This window comes from Megachile rotundata, chromosome 1 (assembly GCF_050947335.1).
Source record: "Megachile rotundata isolate GNS110a chromosome 1, iyMegRotu1, whole genome shotgun sequence".
In the NCBI taxonomy this organism is placed as follows: Eukaryota; Metazoa; Arthropoda; class Insecta; order Hymenoptera; family Megachilidae; genus Megachile; species Megachile rotundata.
Window position 1 is genome coordinate 10,498,871 of NC_134983.1, and position 17,904 is coordinate 10,516,774.

The following is a 17,904-nucleotide window of genomic DNA, read 5'->3' on the forward strand; positions in this document are numbered from 1 at the left end:
GGAATTTGGGAATTTAGGAAATTGAGAAATTGGGAAATTGGGAAATTGGGAAATTGGGAAATTGGGAAATTGGGAAATTGGAAATTTGGGAAATTGGGAATTTTGGAATTTGGGAATTTGGGAATTTGGGAATTTGGGAATTTGGGAATTTGGGAATTTGGGAATTTGAGAATTTGGGAAATTGGGGAATTTGAAATTAGGAAATTAAGAAATTGGTAAAGTGCAGAATTGGAAATTGGAAATTAGGAAATTAGGGAATTAGAAAATTAGAAAATTGTATAATTAGGAAATTAATAAATTGAAGATTATAAAACTTGAAAACAAGGCATCCAAGAAAAAAATGTCCAACCACGTAACTCCAAAAATGAGTAAGTTACCAAAATCAGTCTCCACAAATAAAAAATTGAAGACAAGTGACGAGATATTCCCGTGATCTATTCATAGCGTCCCCCAGTTATCGATTATTATCGGCTATTCTATTCTTCTATTCGAACAAATCAGTCTGGTCCATGCATAAAAAGAAGTTCGCAGTCGGTGGAAGCACTCACCTCCGTTTCAGGTAGTTAACATTGGAGGTGAAGGACTGTCGAAAGCTGGAGAATGAAATGTTGCCGGGTGAAGGAGCTGTACCACAATATTTGGCGCACCCGCCGCGGCCTGTAATCTTGCTGGTTAAAGCCGACTTCGTCCTTCCGACGAAAACCGTGGAATCCTTGCTGTTTCCTGTCGATCGCTAACGGACGACACTGTCCCCTTCCTGTTCTCTAGGTTACACTACCAAGGGGTTCGGAAATGGAGCCTTTAAATATCGCTCAACGATCTCGATGTTGCGTCCGTTGCGGAGTCTTCGGAATAACGCTTGAAACGTAAGGTAACCCGAAAGGAAAGGATGAAATAAGAGAGGTGAGAAAGGAGAAACTAAATAATCCAAGTTGAAATCTGCAAAAAGAAGGGAAACATCGGTGAATCAACGAGCGTGACGCTGGATTTTCTTCAATACTAACATTACACCCGTTCGGTCACGTAACACTGCGTTATTGTTACGAGGCGCTATTAAATATGCATTTGATGAAAGCATTGCGAAACTGCAAAGGGTGAGATAAGAAATTAGGTTTCTAGAACGACACCTGATGTGTTGATTGCACCTTTCTCCCTAATATGTCTGCTACGGGTCATTCTACGGGCTTCGTGAAAGCTTTTGGACCTTTCATATCTTTGTGTCGCTTTGTTATTGTCACATGCGAGGAACTTTGGAACAATGAAAATTTACTGGGTGTTAAATATAAAATTGCAGAAGATTTATTAAAAATTAATAAAATTGGACAATAAATATCTTTACCCAAGTTTTATGTCAATTTTATCAAAGTCGGAATAATGTTCATTGAACATACATTTTTTTATTAAACAAAAGTTTTTGAACTTGCCTTAACTACTCTCCTATCAAGTTAAAGATATATATTATCACTAAAGAAAATAAATGTGTAATTAATTGTATCAGTCGAATTTATAAAAATTTTAAGTAATAGAACCTCCAATAGTAAAAAAGATTTCATTCAAAGATTTCAATAGTAAAAAAAAATCTAACTTGTAAAGAAGTTGATTTTAATCCATAGTTCTCCAAATATTCTCTAAAATTAGATTTCTAATTTCTTGATGTAGCGTGTGATGCTCGAGATAAAAACGTCCGAGCGAAAGCTCAAAGTACTCGAGATGCAGGTAGAAATTTAGCACGGCAAAAGTAGAGCTTGATACCTTACTGATCGATACCGTACAACGTGACTTTACATGCTACAGAATTTTTTACACGGGTTGTGTGTTTTGCTCGACTACCACGGAACAGTGATTTCAGCCACCCTCGAATATCGAATCGCGATAAAGACCAGAGATAACGAGTTATTGGCTCGTGGCTGCTCTGCAAAAGGGTACCGATTGTTTTCGTGGATGAAAAGAAGAAAAAGGCGTAATTGACTTGCACGGTAGAGGGAAAATCCAGTCCGTGTTCTTTGAAGTTGAAAAACGCGACACGCAACCCCGTGATCGTGATGCGAGGTCAATTAACGAAGATTAACACTTTGAGTGCTTTTGTATCGGTGATAAACTTTTCCGAGCACCGATTTGCTGATAACTTTATAATTAACCCCTTGTCGATGCGTGAAAAAATAATATTTTTCCTCGAGGGTAGTTTTGTGTTGATAAAATTATTCTTTGAGAGTGAGACTACTCTACAAAATTACTACTCTGCGAGATAATAGAGGTGCAAATTTTTGAATGTAAACGTTTGTTATGTTATCAGCAGTGTGTAGCGATACAAAGGTGATGTAATGTACAAGGGACACAATGGGAGAAATTTTATGTGTGAAGATCTAACGTGTGAAGAATATGATGTGATATTATAATAACAGAGATTACAATGTATAGAATAAATGACTGGGGAGTACAATACGTTGGGACAACACGTGGAAAGTACAATGTGTGGAAAATACAATGAGCAGCGGTTACAGAATGTAGAGAATGTAGTAGGTAGAGAATACAATATGTAGAATGTACAATGTGTGGAGAATACAATGTATGGGGAATGCAACGCGTAGAGTGTACAACGCATGGAAAATGCAACGCGTAGAGAGCACAACGCGTGGAGAACACAACGCGTGGAAAATATAACGCGTAGTCGTTACGACGCATAGAGAATACAACGCGTAGAGAGTGTAACGCGTGGAGAACTCAACGCGTGGAGAACTCAACGCGTGGAGAACTCAACGCGTGGAGAACTCAACGTGTGGTGAACACAACGCGTGGAAAATATAACGCGTAGAGGTTACGACGCATAGAGAATACAACGCGTAGAAAGTGTAACGCGTGGAGAACTCAACGCGTGGAGAACTCAACGTGTGGAGAACACAACGCGTGAAAATATAACGCATAGAGGTTACGACGCATAGAGAATACAACGCGTAGAGAGTATAAAGCGTAGAAAATACAACGCGTAGAGAACTCAACATGTGAAGAACACAACGCGTGGAAAATATAACGCGTAGACGTTACAACGCATAGAGAACACAACGCGTAGAAAGTGCAACGCGTAGAAAATATAACGCGTGGAGAACTCGACACGTGGAAAACACAACGCATGGGAAATATAATGCATAGAGCACCCAACGCGTAAAAAGTATAACGCATAGAAAATTCGACGAGCGTAGAACACAACGCGAATCAACTACACAACGTAAGAAACACAGCATACAGTAAATACCCATCGTAGTAACACCTGTAACAACATAACGCATGTAACTCGAGATCCCACGCGTAACAAGATAACGCACGGCAGTATAACGAGAGTCTCCAATTATATCAACACACATTAATTCATGCTTAGTTAAACTTTTGGAGTAGCATGGTGACTCTTAATTCAAAGAGGGGTTAAAACAGGTCAAAGGTTATTCAGGAATTTGCATAATTGGTGGTTCACGCGGCGCGTGACTTCACAGTTTCCACGTAGATGGAAGGGTTAAATGTCGTAAAAGACGAAGAATCGGGACGAAAAGTTTGAAGTAGACGTCAAGGAAACTTGTACGATTTCCTCCAACTTGGAACTGTCGTATCTAGCTTCCGGTTTCGAGGCGTTTTCCTATCAGAACTGCTTGAAACTTTAAACTAAGACCGACCATTGCCGCGCACGACAACTCGGTCTACGTTCAATTAATGCAGGAGATGGGTAACTTGATTGAATTTCAAATGAGTTTCAATGAATTCCAGTCTTCGTTAGGATCTCTACGTGCTCTCTTACGCAAGTATCAATTTTTCTACCACCTGCGGACAGAAATTTGTACTCACCCCTTACGACGCGCTGAGGGTGCTATTTGTTTGCTGCTTAAATTGCGCCTGCAACTTGATACTGATAGGCTAATGGATCTACGTAATTGTTTCTAATTTTGAATAAGCTAGTGCCTCGAAATATTCACGCTGGCTCGACGGAACTTTGAGGGAGATTTAGGGGATGTATGTTGTTCGTGGTAGATCTAATTTTTAACAACGTTGAAGTTTGCCAAAATAAATTTTGGACAAACGTGAACTGTTGTAAACTCGGGAAGATTAAGTGAACATTTTTTGTTAACCATGCTTTAAATTGTAAACACAATATTTGACATGAGTGCGATAGGTACCTTGCACATTTTTGTTATTCAGATAACTTTTACAGTTCGTCTTTTTATGTTTTTATCTTTTCATCGATTTCTATCATTTTTTATTATTTTTAAAAGTTGACAGTACATAAAATGGACACATTCTTTCAATCTTGAAAGTACCACGGAACAAGTAATAATTTGAGTATAAATGAAATGACGTTTTTATAAATCCATGTTATTCGTATCATTTCTAGGAGGTTTAGCGTAGACTCTAGTAATAATCGATGACGGAAGAGTCCCTAGGTGTTAGGAAAAGGCAGGCGTATTGACTGGCAAAGCTGCGCAACTGGAAACGTACGCGAATGCAAGCTTGCAGAAACCGGAAATACCACGAATAAATCACGAAGACTTAACGTTTAATCACCCCTGTTACGTATTTGTGCTCTTAACCGTGAAATATTTTAATTTAAATCTCGCAGACTGGACGTACTTTTCATTCATTTACTTCCTCATTTTCCTTCCTTCTATTTCTCCACTTACCTTCATCGTTACGAACTTTTAATAATAATATCGTATTAATAATGGAACTTTTATTAATTCCATGAATTATAAACTAACAAAGTTTCTTAATATCCTTAATATAAAGGATAGTGAATAATGCAAGAAGGGTGAAGAATTGATAAAGAGTTAAAAAGAGAAGAGTAAAAGTAAAGAATCACGTGAAGGTATGCAACAAATCCTCGCGAATAACCACGTCACGTCAACTATAAGTCTCTAGCAACTATAACATAGCACTATCTAGATTGTGCTCGTACGAAAATTTAATCCTCACGAAGATAGAAGCATTCTAAGCACGAGAATCTTATAAGTCTTCGATTTTTCTATGGTGAAACCAATTCATTTCACCTATCCTTAACACTGAGGATCAAACTTTACAAATGAAGGTTAATTTGTTAATATCTAAGTGTATACAGTAATACACAAATTGTCTCCATCAAAATAACAATTATTAATTTCATTCAATCTCTTATGTGATGTTTTATCTTTTTATGAAAATTTTTCTTTAATTTAAAGTAGCATATTGTAGTAAATTTAATAAATGTTTATTCTTAAATAAATTACACACTCTTAAAAATGGTAGGAAAATTAAGATTTCAATAAACATCAAAAGCAGAAAAGGGAACCTAACTCAAAATACAAGAAATGATCGAACAAGAGAAGACCTTGTCCGTTTGACCTCTTGACACTTGTTTAACTCAAACAATCATCCTCTCTGTCATTAACCCTAACTTAACACCTAACCTAACACACGTTTCACGCAGGAATCTGACATTGAATAGCGAAATATTTTTGCACAATCGTAGTATGAGTACACACTGGATTGATCACTGATGGTCAACTGCTCCCGCAAGCGTACGGAACGCGGACGTCCTGTGGCGTGAATCTGCGAGCTCTCACGTCAAATTATCAATCTTAGCTCGGAAATTTCTGAACTTGAGATTTCTATGTTTCTCAAGTTTTGTATTCGGATATTAACAATTTATCAAATTTGAAATTAAAGAATTTGTGAATCTGTGCATTTGTATATTTGCAATATTGCAAACATGTAAATTTGTAAATTTGTAAACTTGTAAAAGTATAAATTTCTAAATGTATACATGTGTAAATGTGTAAATATATAAATATGGAAATGTGTAAATGTGTAAATTTGTAAATTTGTAAATGTGTAAAAATGTAAATGTGTAAATGTGTAAATATGTAAATATATAAATGAATAACTGAATAAATGAATAAATGTATAACCGTAACCTTTCAAACTTATAAATTTGATTCGACGTGATTCGATATGCCCCACGCCTTATCGCTGCACGCACCGTGCACGCCGGTGCCCGCGAGCTTTCCACGGGCCCCGTGATCTGCCCGTCACTCGGAAAGATCACTTTCAAACAAACTAACCATCGCACTCCCTAACTCAATAAAGACAAAAACCAACGAAAACTAGTAGATGCTGTAAACCTGGGACCACACGAGCGCTAAAAGTGACGTCCGCTGGAACGGACGTTGATTCGAATCGATGCATAATGAGCACACACGCAAATATTTGTTCAACAAGCGTCATTTACACGCTCGTATAATCCAAAAGCGCAATTATTAACACGCTCGCTGCGATCGGCACGCAAATACTGATCATACGACAATAACTCGTGTCACACTCGATTAACATCGCCAGAACCGATTTCGATATTACCGATAATGTTATTATTTATTTCATTCACCCGGCGAACATCGATCACAGCGAGCATGTTAAAAAGGCGAAGTTTGAAAAGCTCGGTACTCACCTGTGTCGCGTGCGTGTACTACCCACTAGTTTGCCGGTGAAGCAGTGAGCCTCGACCGAGAATCGCGAGGGTGTTACCCGGAGGGTTTGCTGGTCGATAGGTCCGCGCTTGCGTTCTTCTTATCATCCCCCACCCTCCCTAAGTGTCGCCAGCTAAAGACAAGAGGGGAAAAAGGAACGAGCCTCCATGTTTCCACGATATGCTCGGTCCCGGTCCCTCGTGTTTGTACAGGGTGACGTCGTTCGATACACATCAAACATGCTCCACCTGCTGGCCGACTGAAGATGAAACGTCAAGCTACATAGTACGACGACATACCGTCGTTCTCTGTGCATTGATGCAACCCCTGTCCCGGCAGACAATCGGTAGCTGCAACTTATTTTGTAATCACCCGGAACTCTAGAGTACCGCGGTACCGAGAATATTATTTTTCTCTCTTTCGCAATTTACTTTTTCCATCATTTGAAAAAAACAGCTTTTCTGGCCGTGTTGCTTTATCCGGTACCAGGTGGCAGACCACTCGACCGTACAACGCGTTTCAACGTCGGATGAAAGAATTAATGCGACGACCCAGTTATTCGCGATTCCTCGGCGTTGCACTTACGTGCAGCTTTTGTACCCATGGAGGCTGTACTTTGAAATCTTTCGAGAGATAGAATTTCTATTGTTCCAAGCTGGCCGGGCACAGTTTTGGGGATGGTCGTCTGAGAAACATGCAACGGGAATTCCCATTTCAAATGAAACCTTTGTCCTCCGGTTCCGCGTTTTTTAATTTCTGTTCCGCGTTCGTCGCAACGGAATCGAATTAATATTCATAACAATCTCCGCTTTTGTATCGGCACGAACGTGCGTGCGTTTCTTTGTATTTTTCATCGATGCAATTTTCTTTTCTTTTGCGCGCCGGATAAAACGATGCTGGAATGTTTTCCACGGGAAAGTGGGTCAGTAACATTTTTGCGGGGTAAAGAAACGTTCGGGAGCAAAACGAACGCGGTTGGATTTTCATCGAAATTGCATTCTCTTCGCTCGCGTCAAACGCACGCGTGTCTCACCTGGTTACGTAAGAAACTGTGAATCACGGTTTACTTCTTCGAGAGATCATTCTTCTTTTTCTAGCCACTTTCAATCAATCGAGTAATTGGAAGATGGTAAAACTGGGTTTACACGAAGTCGAATGAAATTTTAAATTATGGGTATATACACAATTTTTTAAATAAATTCACTAAAATAAGTTTCATTTAATTCCATTTTTTTATTGTATGTTCATCTGTTTATTAACCTTATACACCTGCAATAGGCGTATGTACATATACAACATTATATCAAATATGAGTAGATTATGGCACATTTGCATGTGTTATATTATTTATATACTATTTTATTATTAGACTATAAATATTTTTGTATTCATGATACGTCTATGAATGAAATATACAATTCATCTACAGAATATAAAGCCTGTCAGCAAATTGCATAATTTAAATCTACTTTGCAGATCATAAATGCACAAACGTTCGTGATCTATTTCTTATGCTACAATTTACAGTTTACAGCATAATTTCAGCGCGACGAGCTGAAAATAAATTCATTTGAATTTCAAATAGCATTCTACTATATCCAGTACCGGAAGGATATCTATTATGATGTAAGAAAATTTGCGTGTACAAAAGTGAATGAAAGAACTAATAATCAGGTGAAATGCAATCGTCTCGCATTCAAATGATTCCTAGCTTAAAGTATCAATTGATGAGTATCTTGAATGGTTTTCGTGTCATCGACGAATGATCGTGTAAGCTTTCTATTGTCTTCGATATTCGCTTTTGTCTGCATTGTGATAACTTGAGAGGTGCTGCGACAGTACCTTTACAAGCGACGCGGCTATCGACAATCCTGTAATTCCTACAATCTTCCTTCAATCAATATCTATTGAATCGTTTGTCTAATTTCATTCTGCAAACACTATCGGTGTACAGGTACTTCATTGTGTCGTATTTATCTTCTGTGTAAAATCATACACCTGAGTTGAGTATAACGGAGAATGACACAAACAGTTACTTCGTTAAATTAACCCGTGTCATACTGTTATAATAGCTCTGTTACATAAGTGCCGTCGAATAAAGTATTACGAACGCGTTACAGAAATTAAAAACGGAAATACAGAATCTTTCATTCAATTATAGAATTGGTAAAGATTTCAGATATTAAAGAGGATGGACCGTCTACCACTCTACATTCTACCCTCGATAAAAATCGTTTCGTGGAATGATAGTCACGTTTCACAAACGATGTAATATCGTATTATTATGGAAATTTTATGTCTTATGTAAGGTTATCTTGATCTGAGGATATGAACAAAGGGGAGGAATTTATGTAGCTTCTTTTTTAACTAAATTTGGAGTATATGTTAAAATCTTGGAATATGTTGGAAAGAACTCAAACTGAGGCTTTTTACAGACTACAGTTTTTTACGTTTTGTATAATAAACGACATAAACAGTTTTTTGCAGGTGAAGCAGTAGAAAAGACACAATAGATCCAATTAATTTTCTTGGAAGGAACATTACTTTCATGTAGGTCAATTCACTAAAGCATTCTGAATATGTATTACGGTATTACGTTAGAAAATGAACCGTTAACGAGATACTAAGCTCTAAAAAATGAAAATTTGAAATACTCAAGCTTTTCGAAATAAAATTTTACATATTAAAGCTTTCAAAACTCAAAATTTTAAATCGTTAAGTACACAGAATAAAAATTTCAAGTACTAAAATTCCCAAATTAAAAATTTCAAATATTAAAGTTTCAAGATAATATTCAATTCTGAAGTGCATCAAAAAAATTCACGTATCAAAGACCACGTTGAATGTTTCATTCGTAACCCAATTTTTTATAAACCTGCAGTCGATTTTTTCAAATAAAAAATAATGTTAAATATAAAATACAAATACATTACTTTAATCGCAAACGATTTGTTCTTAAAAAATACGATTACTTAAAAAATCATATGGCTGGTTAAAGGGGATGAACCATCCACCCAGTCAATATCCAAATTCCAATTCCAAAATCCTATTTCGAAAAATTAATTCGTAACCAAACTACTAGCTCTTTGGTAAAACGATAATATTCTGGAGATGAGTCAGTCAATAAAAATATCAAAATGTCAGCAAAACTGAACAAATTCATCGCCATGGTTGCAGGAACATTCTCGAATGTTCAGAAATGCAGTAGATCTGTCGGTAAGATGAATCTCTACGTTGGCAACGGACATCGTGCACGGTGCTGTCCTCATTGTACAACGCGGAGAAGCCGAAGGGTCTCATCGTTGCATTCGGAGACATGAATGCGTGGATCGCATACACATCGGATGAAAAGGGAATGGCCGCTCCGGTGCGATCTATCCCCACCAAAAACACTGGAACACCTGAGCGTCCCTGGGGGCAGTTCAGGAGGAACAGTCATTATTGCGCCAGTATAACATTCGCTTCCAGTTCTCGGCGACGAGCCTGTCGAGTTTTCGAGACACCGTCCACGAGATCACGATTCACCGAGCGTGCAACGAGCGTTCCTCCTGCGTCCTTCGTGGCACGGCGAACCGCGTGGCCGTCTCGAAACGTTCATCTCGAACGATACGATGAAACTGTTCTCGGGAAACGACGAAAATGTGACCTGAGTCTGTCGACGACAGACAGCCTTGGCAAGAACGTGACACGTTTTCGCAGTCGACCGTTCAGTGTGGCACGCACTACGATCAAAATGCTTGTGAGAAGGACCAATTTTCACGCGTTCTCCAGTGCGCCTGTGTCGGTACTGTGTTTGGCCCTGGTGGCGCTTCGTGTCGTCCAGGTAAGTTGTCCAATCACGAAATTAATAGACACAAAAACACCGCATGCCGCGAGTAACATTGACATGGAAGAGATTAGATTTCATTTCGTAGTACCGTGGCATGTGATCCCTATTGCGTCGAATCCTCGTGAGACATAATTCGAAGAGACCAAAGGTAGATCCAGAAGTGTCTGAGTCGTCGTCGGAAGATCGATCGTTTGAAGTTCGATGATGTTCGATTAAGATCGAGCACCGATTATTATGTAAAATCAATAAGCTGTTAATACACGATGACTTAGATTGAATGTTAATCGGACGTCCATGGAATTCGTTGGACGTGTCTGCATCATGGGATAAGTAGATCATAGATATCGCTGGTATGCAGCATCGATGCAGTTTTACTGTTACCCATACTATCTTATCTATCGCTGTATTGCTCATCGCCGGCTGAAAATCTGCGACATGCGATTCACGCCGCAAAATAAAATCAGACTAACGCGATTTTCTGTCAACAAAGGGTTTCGTATAGAGCACGATCGCGAGCAATAAATCGCCACGATTCACCGGTACGTCCCCAGCTGACTCATTCATCTCGCGTGCATGCACGATCGTCACTTCTAAATCGGTATCTGCAACGGTTAACTACTGCAAACGAAATAAAAGCAGAGGCAACGATCTCGCGGATAGCCGTGGAGGTTTACGAGAGGCTGCGAGAGAGAACGAGGACTCGCTCGAACGGTACTCGAACGCTCGTGCTATCGCGAAATTGCGCGCGAGGAGTAAAAAAAGCGGGAATCGCTCGGGAATTCGCTTTGCTTACCGCGTAACACGATATTAAACGGCAATATATCGGCAAAGAGTTACGGTAACAACCGCGATACTTGTCTGTCCACATTGTTCGCGATCCGCTAAAACTGTATGGCACGGGGAGACAGAAAAATTTCGATCGACTGGATATCGGCTCCAGTTCAGCTTTGACGGTTCCCGCAATGTGGTAGCGGAATGCGTGTGTAGCAGGGGGCCCTGAACGTGGCCCCACCGTTTCAAATCGAAATATATCGCTCGACGAAAAGCTTTCGTTCGTGATCGCTGCCAGCAGGAATGCGGGGTGCCACAAAGGCGTGTACGAATATGCATGAATCGACTAAACGGACGTCGAATGCGTGAATTACACAATTACGTGTGTTGGATAAACGAGTGGGCAAAGAATCGTGCGAGCACGCTCGCAATGCCCAGACTCGAAGTTACGCTGGCCCCCATTATCGTTTTCGTCATTCGGGTCACGTATTTCTGGCTACAATAGATACACAACTAGAATGGACGACTTTTATTTAGAATAAACAAATACAAACATTTGGAATATGGAAATTTCGATTGGAATACTACTTTGAAGGTGTAGACGTACATAGAAATTTGAATATTTGGAAATATAGAAATTGAAGAACATAACTTACAAATGCTGCAATTGGGAGATAAAAGTTTGGGAATATACCGATAGCTGGATGACAGCTCGAGTCTGTGTAATGTAGAGAAACGCAGAATGTAAGCATGAATTATGTAAGCCGTCTGTATTGTATTAGAAGAGAAACTAATGTATGCTCGACTGTTTGTTCTTTGCCTCCTCGGATAAATTCCTTCGAGATGACAATTTCTCCGGGCAATTTTATATTATTCATAATAGGACTTTCCTTTGAGACTTTCGATTATGAATAATGCAAAGCACCGGCGAATTTCATAAAATGTCACTGTCGGCTATTATTCGCCTAGACTGGTCCCTGTACGCATGATACGACAAATTCTTAGACATATGTACACATCGATTACCAAGAAGACAATGATCTTAACCAAGAAATCATATCCTTCTTTTTCATAGAAAAATATTTATTTGTCCAAATCAAAATTTGTATAGGTCAGAAAAACGTAGAAATTTCAAAATTTTTTATTTATAGATATAGATAAAAGTAACCTTGGGTAGTTTGCCCAGGTTAGCCCAACTTTGCGCTAAATATAAAAATGACCACTTTCGACTTTGTTTTGTAAATTGCTGAAACGTGAGGATGTAAGGTAACAGCCATCAAACAGTAGCAATGAATAATTTAGCAATTCAAAGAAAAAGATAAAAGATGATCATGTTCTACTTTGAACCAATGTCACACTAGTCAATGTTGTCCCAACTCTGTCGAAAAAACCCTTATGATAAATCACACAGTACTAAAGAAAACATACAATCGTCAAATAGCTTAATTTTCAAGTAAATGAAGATCTATATGACAAAGTGTTAGTGAAAAGAGGAAATAAATGTCCAAAAAGGCAGTATTTTTGAACGGTGGTCGAGGTGGTCTCTTGATAGGAAACTGGCTATGACTCGTTACGGTGTTATCTGCGACGTAAATCGTAGATAGGAAAGGATTCATTCGAATCCTGGGTACATAAATAGACGGTAAGCTCGAGTGGCCGGCGAGCCGACAATCATTTTTACGTACGCACAATTACGCGCGTGTCAGCGCCGGGAAAAAGGTATCGCGTACGCGGGTAAACTTATCAGGACGGTCGCGACACGCTCTAAAAAGCTTCGCCTTTGGACTCGAAAGCAACTTGCGAAAGCTCGTGGAGAATTTTAATGGGCTGCACGGTGTGCGTCGAGGTGAGGCACCGGCGAATTAATTGCAAACGCTTGTAGCGGCTTGTCAAGAATTTTAAGTCTTTCCTCTTACGTAGATACTCCATGATCGAGGACGTTACGGTGATTCGTAACACTAGGTGGCCTTATTAACCCGTTAAGGATCAACCACTGATATAAAAGCCATTTTATCGTCGCTATATCTACTTCCACTCATACTTCTCGGTTTTATAAACTTTCAAGAAATTTAAGCATTACAGTATGATAAGTTAACGTTCCCTTTTTAACCGTAAAATTATTTCTGCACTCGAGTTTCAAGCTTTAGAACGCATTTTTCGAAGTTTGACGAAACGGCATATAAATTACTGTGATAAATGATCTCAGAATTGGAAATGGTTAGGTTATGTATATACATGATGTTTTTTTAAAATGTACAATGTGAAGATACATAATATTTGTTTTGTTTTAAATGTTCAATATAAATGTACATAATATTTATTTTCTTTTTAATGTACAGTAGAAATGTACATAATATTTATTTTTTTTTTAATGTACAGTATAAATGTACATAATATTTATTTATTTTTTAATGTACAAATGTATCTGACATTTATTTAAAACTTAAAATAGTAAAATGAAACTTATTTTTGACATGATATTTCAGTGCAATTCTAGACTTGACTAATAACATTGTAGCGCTATAACAACCTCTTTAATCAGAAACTCACTATGATTAATCTATCCATGGTACGAATGTATCACATGAATTGATATGTCCGTTTAATCGGTGGATAATAACTGTGGAGGAATTAAGGTGTGAAATAGGTCATCGTACAGTTCCCTCGATTTCCTTTCATTACGAAAATGTTAAAGATGGAATTTAACGATGCAAATTATTGGAAAAAAATTACGAATGAAACGTTGCATTACCGTAACACGGGTCTTTAATGGTTAAAGCGTTGATAGCCTGACGGTAATCGATTCAACGAACGTCACTTTATTAATATTTATTAGTTGGCCAATGTAGTGACACGAGAAAGCGATAAATTTGGTTCGTTGCGCAATTATTTGGTGTGTCGTTTCTACACGGACGAGGTGTACGAGGATCACGATCACGTTGCCAATTAAGGATGAATAGGAACGTCGTAAAACGGAATAATCGTAAAATCCGATAGAATGCTAACGACCGTATCGTAATTATTTAATAAATACCGTTTCATCGACCGTGACAGTTGTACGGTAAACTTCAATCTCGCGGTTCTAATATCAACCTGAGCTTCTGTTGATCGTAACTTCGAAGTTGTATAACGTACCGATGTAATTGTGGCTTCTTTGCACCGCTACAATTGTCGTGAGAATTCGTTACTTAACCTTCAGGGCCATTTTCAATCATATCTGAAACGTCATTACACATATACGGGTTTGAAGGTTGAAAGCTGTTCAGAATTTAAAATAGATTTTCGAGAAATGTATACGTCGTGGGCGAAGTGATTAATACCGGCATTATTCATAATGTCCGGCCATCTATCTATGCTACAAAAGTGAAACATATGCTCGTGTTGTATCGAGACGTCGGAGTTAGGTTAGGTCGGAAATAAGTTAAGTATCTTGAAACATAACAGGAAATAGACAGTGTCTTGTCTTCTTGAACCACGGGTTAAACGTTGCTAAAGTTTTCGACCGTGGTTTCGAGGAGATCGGATTAAACAAAAATTGAAACGCTTATTATAGTATGAAATACACGTATGTTACTTTCACGTAGATATTAGCATCTGATATATTAGCACTTTCATCTTCTGTAGGTCCAGAAATAAATCTGCCACATAACTCATTTTATTTCTGTAGCTGGGTCAATATGACCTTGCATCCATGCTGCAATTATTTGACCACGTTCAATCGGTGCGAAGGAAAAAGTATGCGTTATGTCCTTGCACATGTTCGTGTCTATGATATATCGTTCGACGTCCTTCGAATATGTCAGCCCGACGTAGAAAATCTCGTGCTTCTCGTATATCTCATTTCTTCGGCAAACGAAGGAATTCACGTTTCCCGCGGGAATTCCGCGAAATGTTTTCTAAAATCCATGGCCGTGGTTGGCATCGCATCGGCGAAGCGATCGGAATTTAAAGCTTCCTGCGTCCTTCGCGTAAGCGCGCGTATTTCTCTTTTGTAATCCTCTTATATCGTCGATTTTTTTCCCTTTCGTCTGAAAAAAAAATGTACGAATCGTTTATGAATCCGACAGACAGTGATCGAACGTCGTGGCAGGGAGCTGAGCATCTGCACCCCGTACGGAAAATTGTTTTTACCGAGACCTTGAACACGATTTTTAGCGTGTTCAACTTTGTTCAGACCTTGAAGATCAAGTTTGCCACGGCGATAAATATTCTTCGATATCGTTTCTTTGTTGCAATAAGAAGTGGTGAAAAGTTCAGAGATTAATTCATTGCGGACCGTATACTACCAAGACGGATCTTCATTAATCAGACAAATGCGATCTCACTCCGCAAACGTTGTATCAACTGGTGATCAATAAAATTGTATAATAATCGTTATTTGATCTTTCGAGCGGATAATAACGATCGTCCTCCAATCGTTTTAAGTTTCACGTTCTAATTAATGGGAGCAACTAATAAATTAGAGACAAAGAATTTTTACTGGCATTGCTATTATAATAGTAATAACTCCAGCTAATGAATACGAAGATTGAATTGAAAATTAATTTCTCGCGGCTTTTATAGTTAGAATTTTCATATGCGTGTTTATACATGTTCATTACGATTGCGATGATTAACACTTGAAGAACGATGCAATTAGATTTATGCGTTTGCTTACCATCTTATTGTCAGCAAGTTTATCATCAATCCCAGATTAATAAGTTTTATAAATTGTTCTATTAACGTCAGTTTAAATAGCCTTGTTATGTTTCAAAAATTTGTGCACATTTCAGAATTTCACCTTACCAAGAATTTCACCTCACCTTGTTATCAGTGATGTAACAAAAGTGTGTCATAATAAATATGAAAGAGAAAAAGAATAATGATCCATCGAAATTAAGAATCAGTCTCGGTATCAAAGTCGATCGATAAAGAATTCGTCCAGAAAATGATAAATATAAACGTAAACGAAGAATCTTCTCGCCAAGGCAGCGTGTAAGTGCATCGCCATATAGAGAGTTCTCCAGGAGAAACGGTCGGGAACTGTTGCATACTTTTGCTCTCATCGGCGTGTCCATTTCGGGAGAACGAGCACGGACCAGATAGGTCTGCCTACGCTGCGGCCTACGTTCAACCGCGACAATATGTCTTTTCTTCGAGATTGCGAAACCACGAGGCTGCGAGCTCGCAAAGAGACAGCCACGAGTGAAAAAGAACATCCACGAGTCAGCCATCGCAGCCAACGGCCAACTATCACGGCTACTATGTCATACGTTATATCTGCATGGAGGATCAAGCCGTATACAGCAGGATCGCGACACGGAAGCATAACGCACGATATTGTCCGATTTCAGTCCCACGACGACTAGAAAACGCGTCCCATCGAGGCGTATAAAGTCCCTGGTTTATTATGATAACGCCGGGACTGTTTCGCGATCAACCGTTTCGCAAGAATATTTTCTGCTTTACGTCCGTGACTAGCCTTTGTTTGTTACGGTGCTTTATCGAAATAGGGTAACACGGACCGGCCAGGATATAAACGAACGGGCGAGAAGTAAAACGACTTTGCTTGGATTTAACGTCCAGCCGTGTCGACCGTCACGGCTAAAACGATACGTATCTGGTACGAGATGTTTTACTGGGAATTATTATCACGTTGACTTGAAAGCATAGTATGTGTCGTGTACGGTGTATACCTGGCGTTTCACTGCTAATAATTGCATGCTTTAAGGCTTAAGTATGATAAGGGGATGAAAAAGTGTCGGATCGGATGATTTATATAATCCCCATAGGAAACGTTAAATACGGGTACCACTAACGCGATGATTGTCGATGTAAATCTGTCAATTGTTTTGATATATCCTTATTATCGGGCATTAGTATTACTGACGATCCGATTTATTTACACTTTAAACCGGTGCTGAATAAATTAAGAGCGTTGATCAACTCACACGCATGGTCATTGTTCTCTAATGCTTACATCGATGTATTCAGAAAATTTGATATTACGAAAATTACACATCCGTGCTCAGAACGTTTAAGAATTTTCAAACTGAGGATCTGGTAATTTGGAAACTGAGGATTTGATCATTTGAAGTTTCATTCGAAGTTTGTCCACATTTAAAAAAATTAAAATTAAAAGTTAATCTGGAACGTTAAAAATGACGTTATATACCATAATTCTCATATCCATGCCTCGAGCAAACAACAGTATCAAGCGCGTTTCAGTACTTAATTTAAGTAAATTTTTTGTTGTCCCTCAGTGTCATAAAATTTTCTTCATTGAAGGAACCTATCTCGTTAAATAAATGAATAATAATGAGAATAATAAATTGATGATCGACGATCGTGTAAAGGATTAACGTGTTCAGTAAGAGAGCAACGATTCGTCATCGAACGACAGAATCTGGTTTCTTTTCTCAGCATTGCTTGTTTTACATAGGAATGCCGATACCCGAGGTGACGGAAAGATACTGCATTTTTCGATTTGCATTGGTAAACTCTAGAGCTATCTGGTCGCTGGGAATCACGCATCGCTTCAGCGTTACGAGCGTTCTCCGCGTATCAGAGCGAACGGAAACGGTGTTAATGATGACGCGTTCCAGCAGCCTGCATGCTATGCACCGTACTACGTACAATACGCGATTTCACCGCTATTCCTGGCCACATTATTCCACGCCTATCAAGATATTACTAAACGTCAACGAAAGTGAATATATTTAAATAACATTGCCACGCATATACGCGTGATCAACTCGCAGCCTTGCGACACAACAAAATGAATTATTGCGTCGAAGAATCTTGGGAAAAAGGTCGATCGAAGGCTAATATTTTGCAAATTTTAAT

The 17,904-nt window shown here is 38.7% G+C and overlaps 2 protein-coding genes across 3 annotated transcripts in view; one reads left to right on the plus strand and one right to left on the minus strand.

Moving 5' to 3' along the window:
* The window catches only part of Syn (synapsin), a 61,935-nt gene extending 55,381 nt beyond the window's left edge, over positions 1-6,554 (minus strand). For both annotated transcript variants that reach the window (XM_012280724.2, XM_012280723.2), the window contains exons 1-2: positions 6,461-6,554; positions 549-939 (exon numbers count right to left, since the gene is read on the minus strand). The gene's annotated coding sequence lies outside the window, so the exon portion shown is untranslated. The remainder of the gene's footprint in view (positions 1-548; positions 940-6,460) is intronic.
* A 3,342-nt stretch (positions 6,555-9,896) lies between these two features.
* The window catches only part of LOC100883430 (uncharacterized), a 30,009-nt gene continuing 22,001 nt past the window's right edge, over positions 9,897-17,904 (plus strand). Inside the window, exon 1 of the mRNA XM_003701269.3 lies at positions 9,897-10,302. Within this exon, the coding sequence (XP_003701317.1) occupies positions 10,213-10,302 (90 nt within the window). The 5' untranslated portion in view covers positions 9,897-10,212. The remainder of the gene's footprint in view (positions 10,303-17,904) is intronic.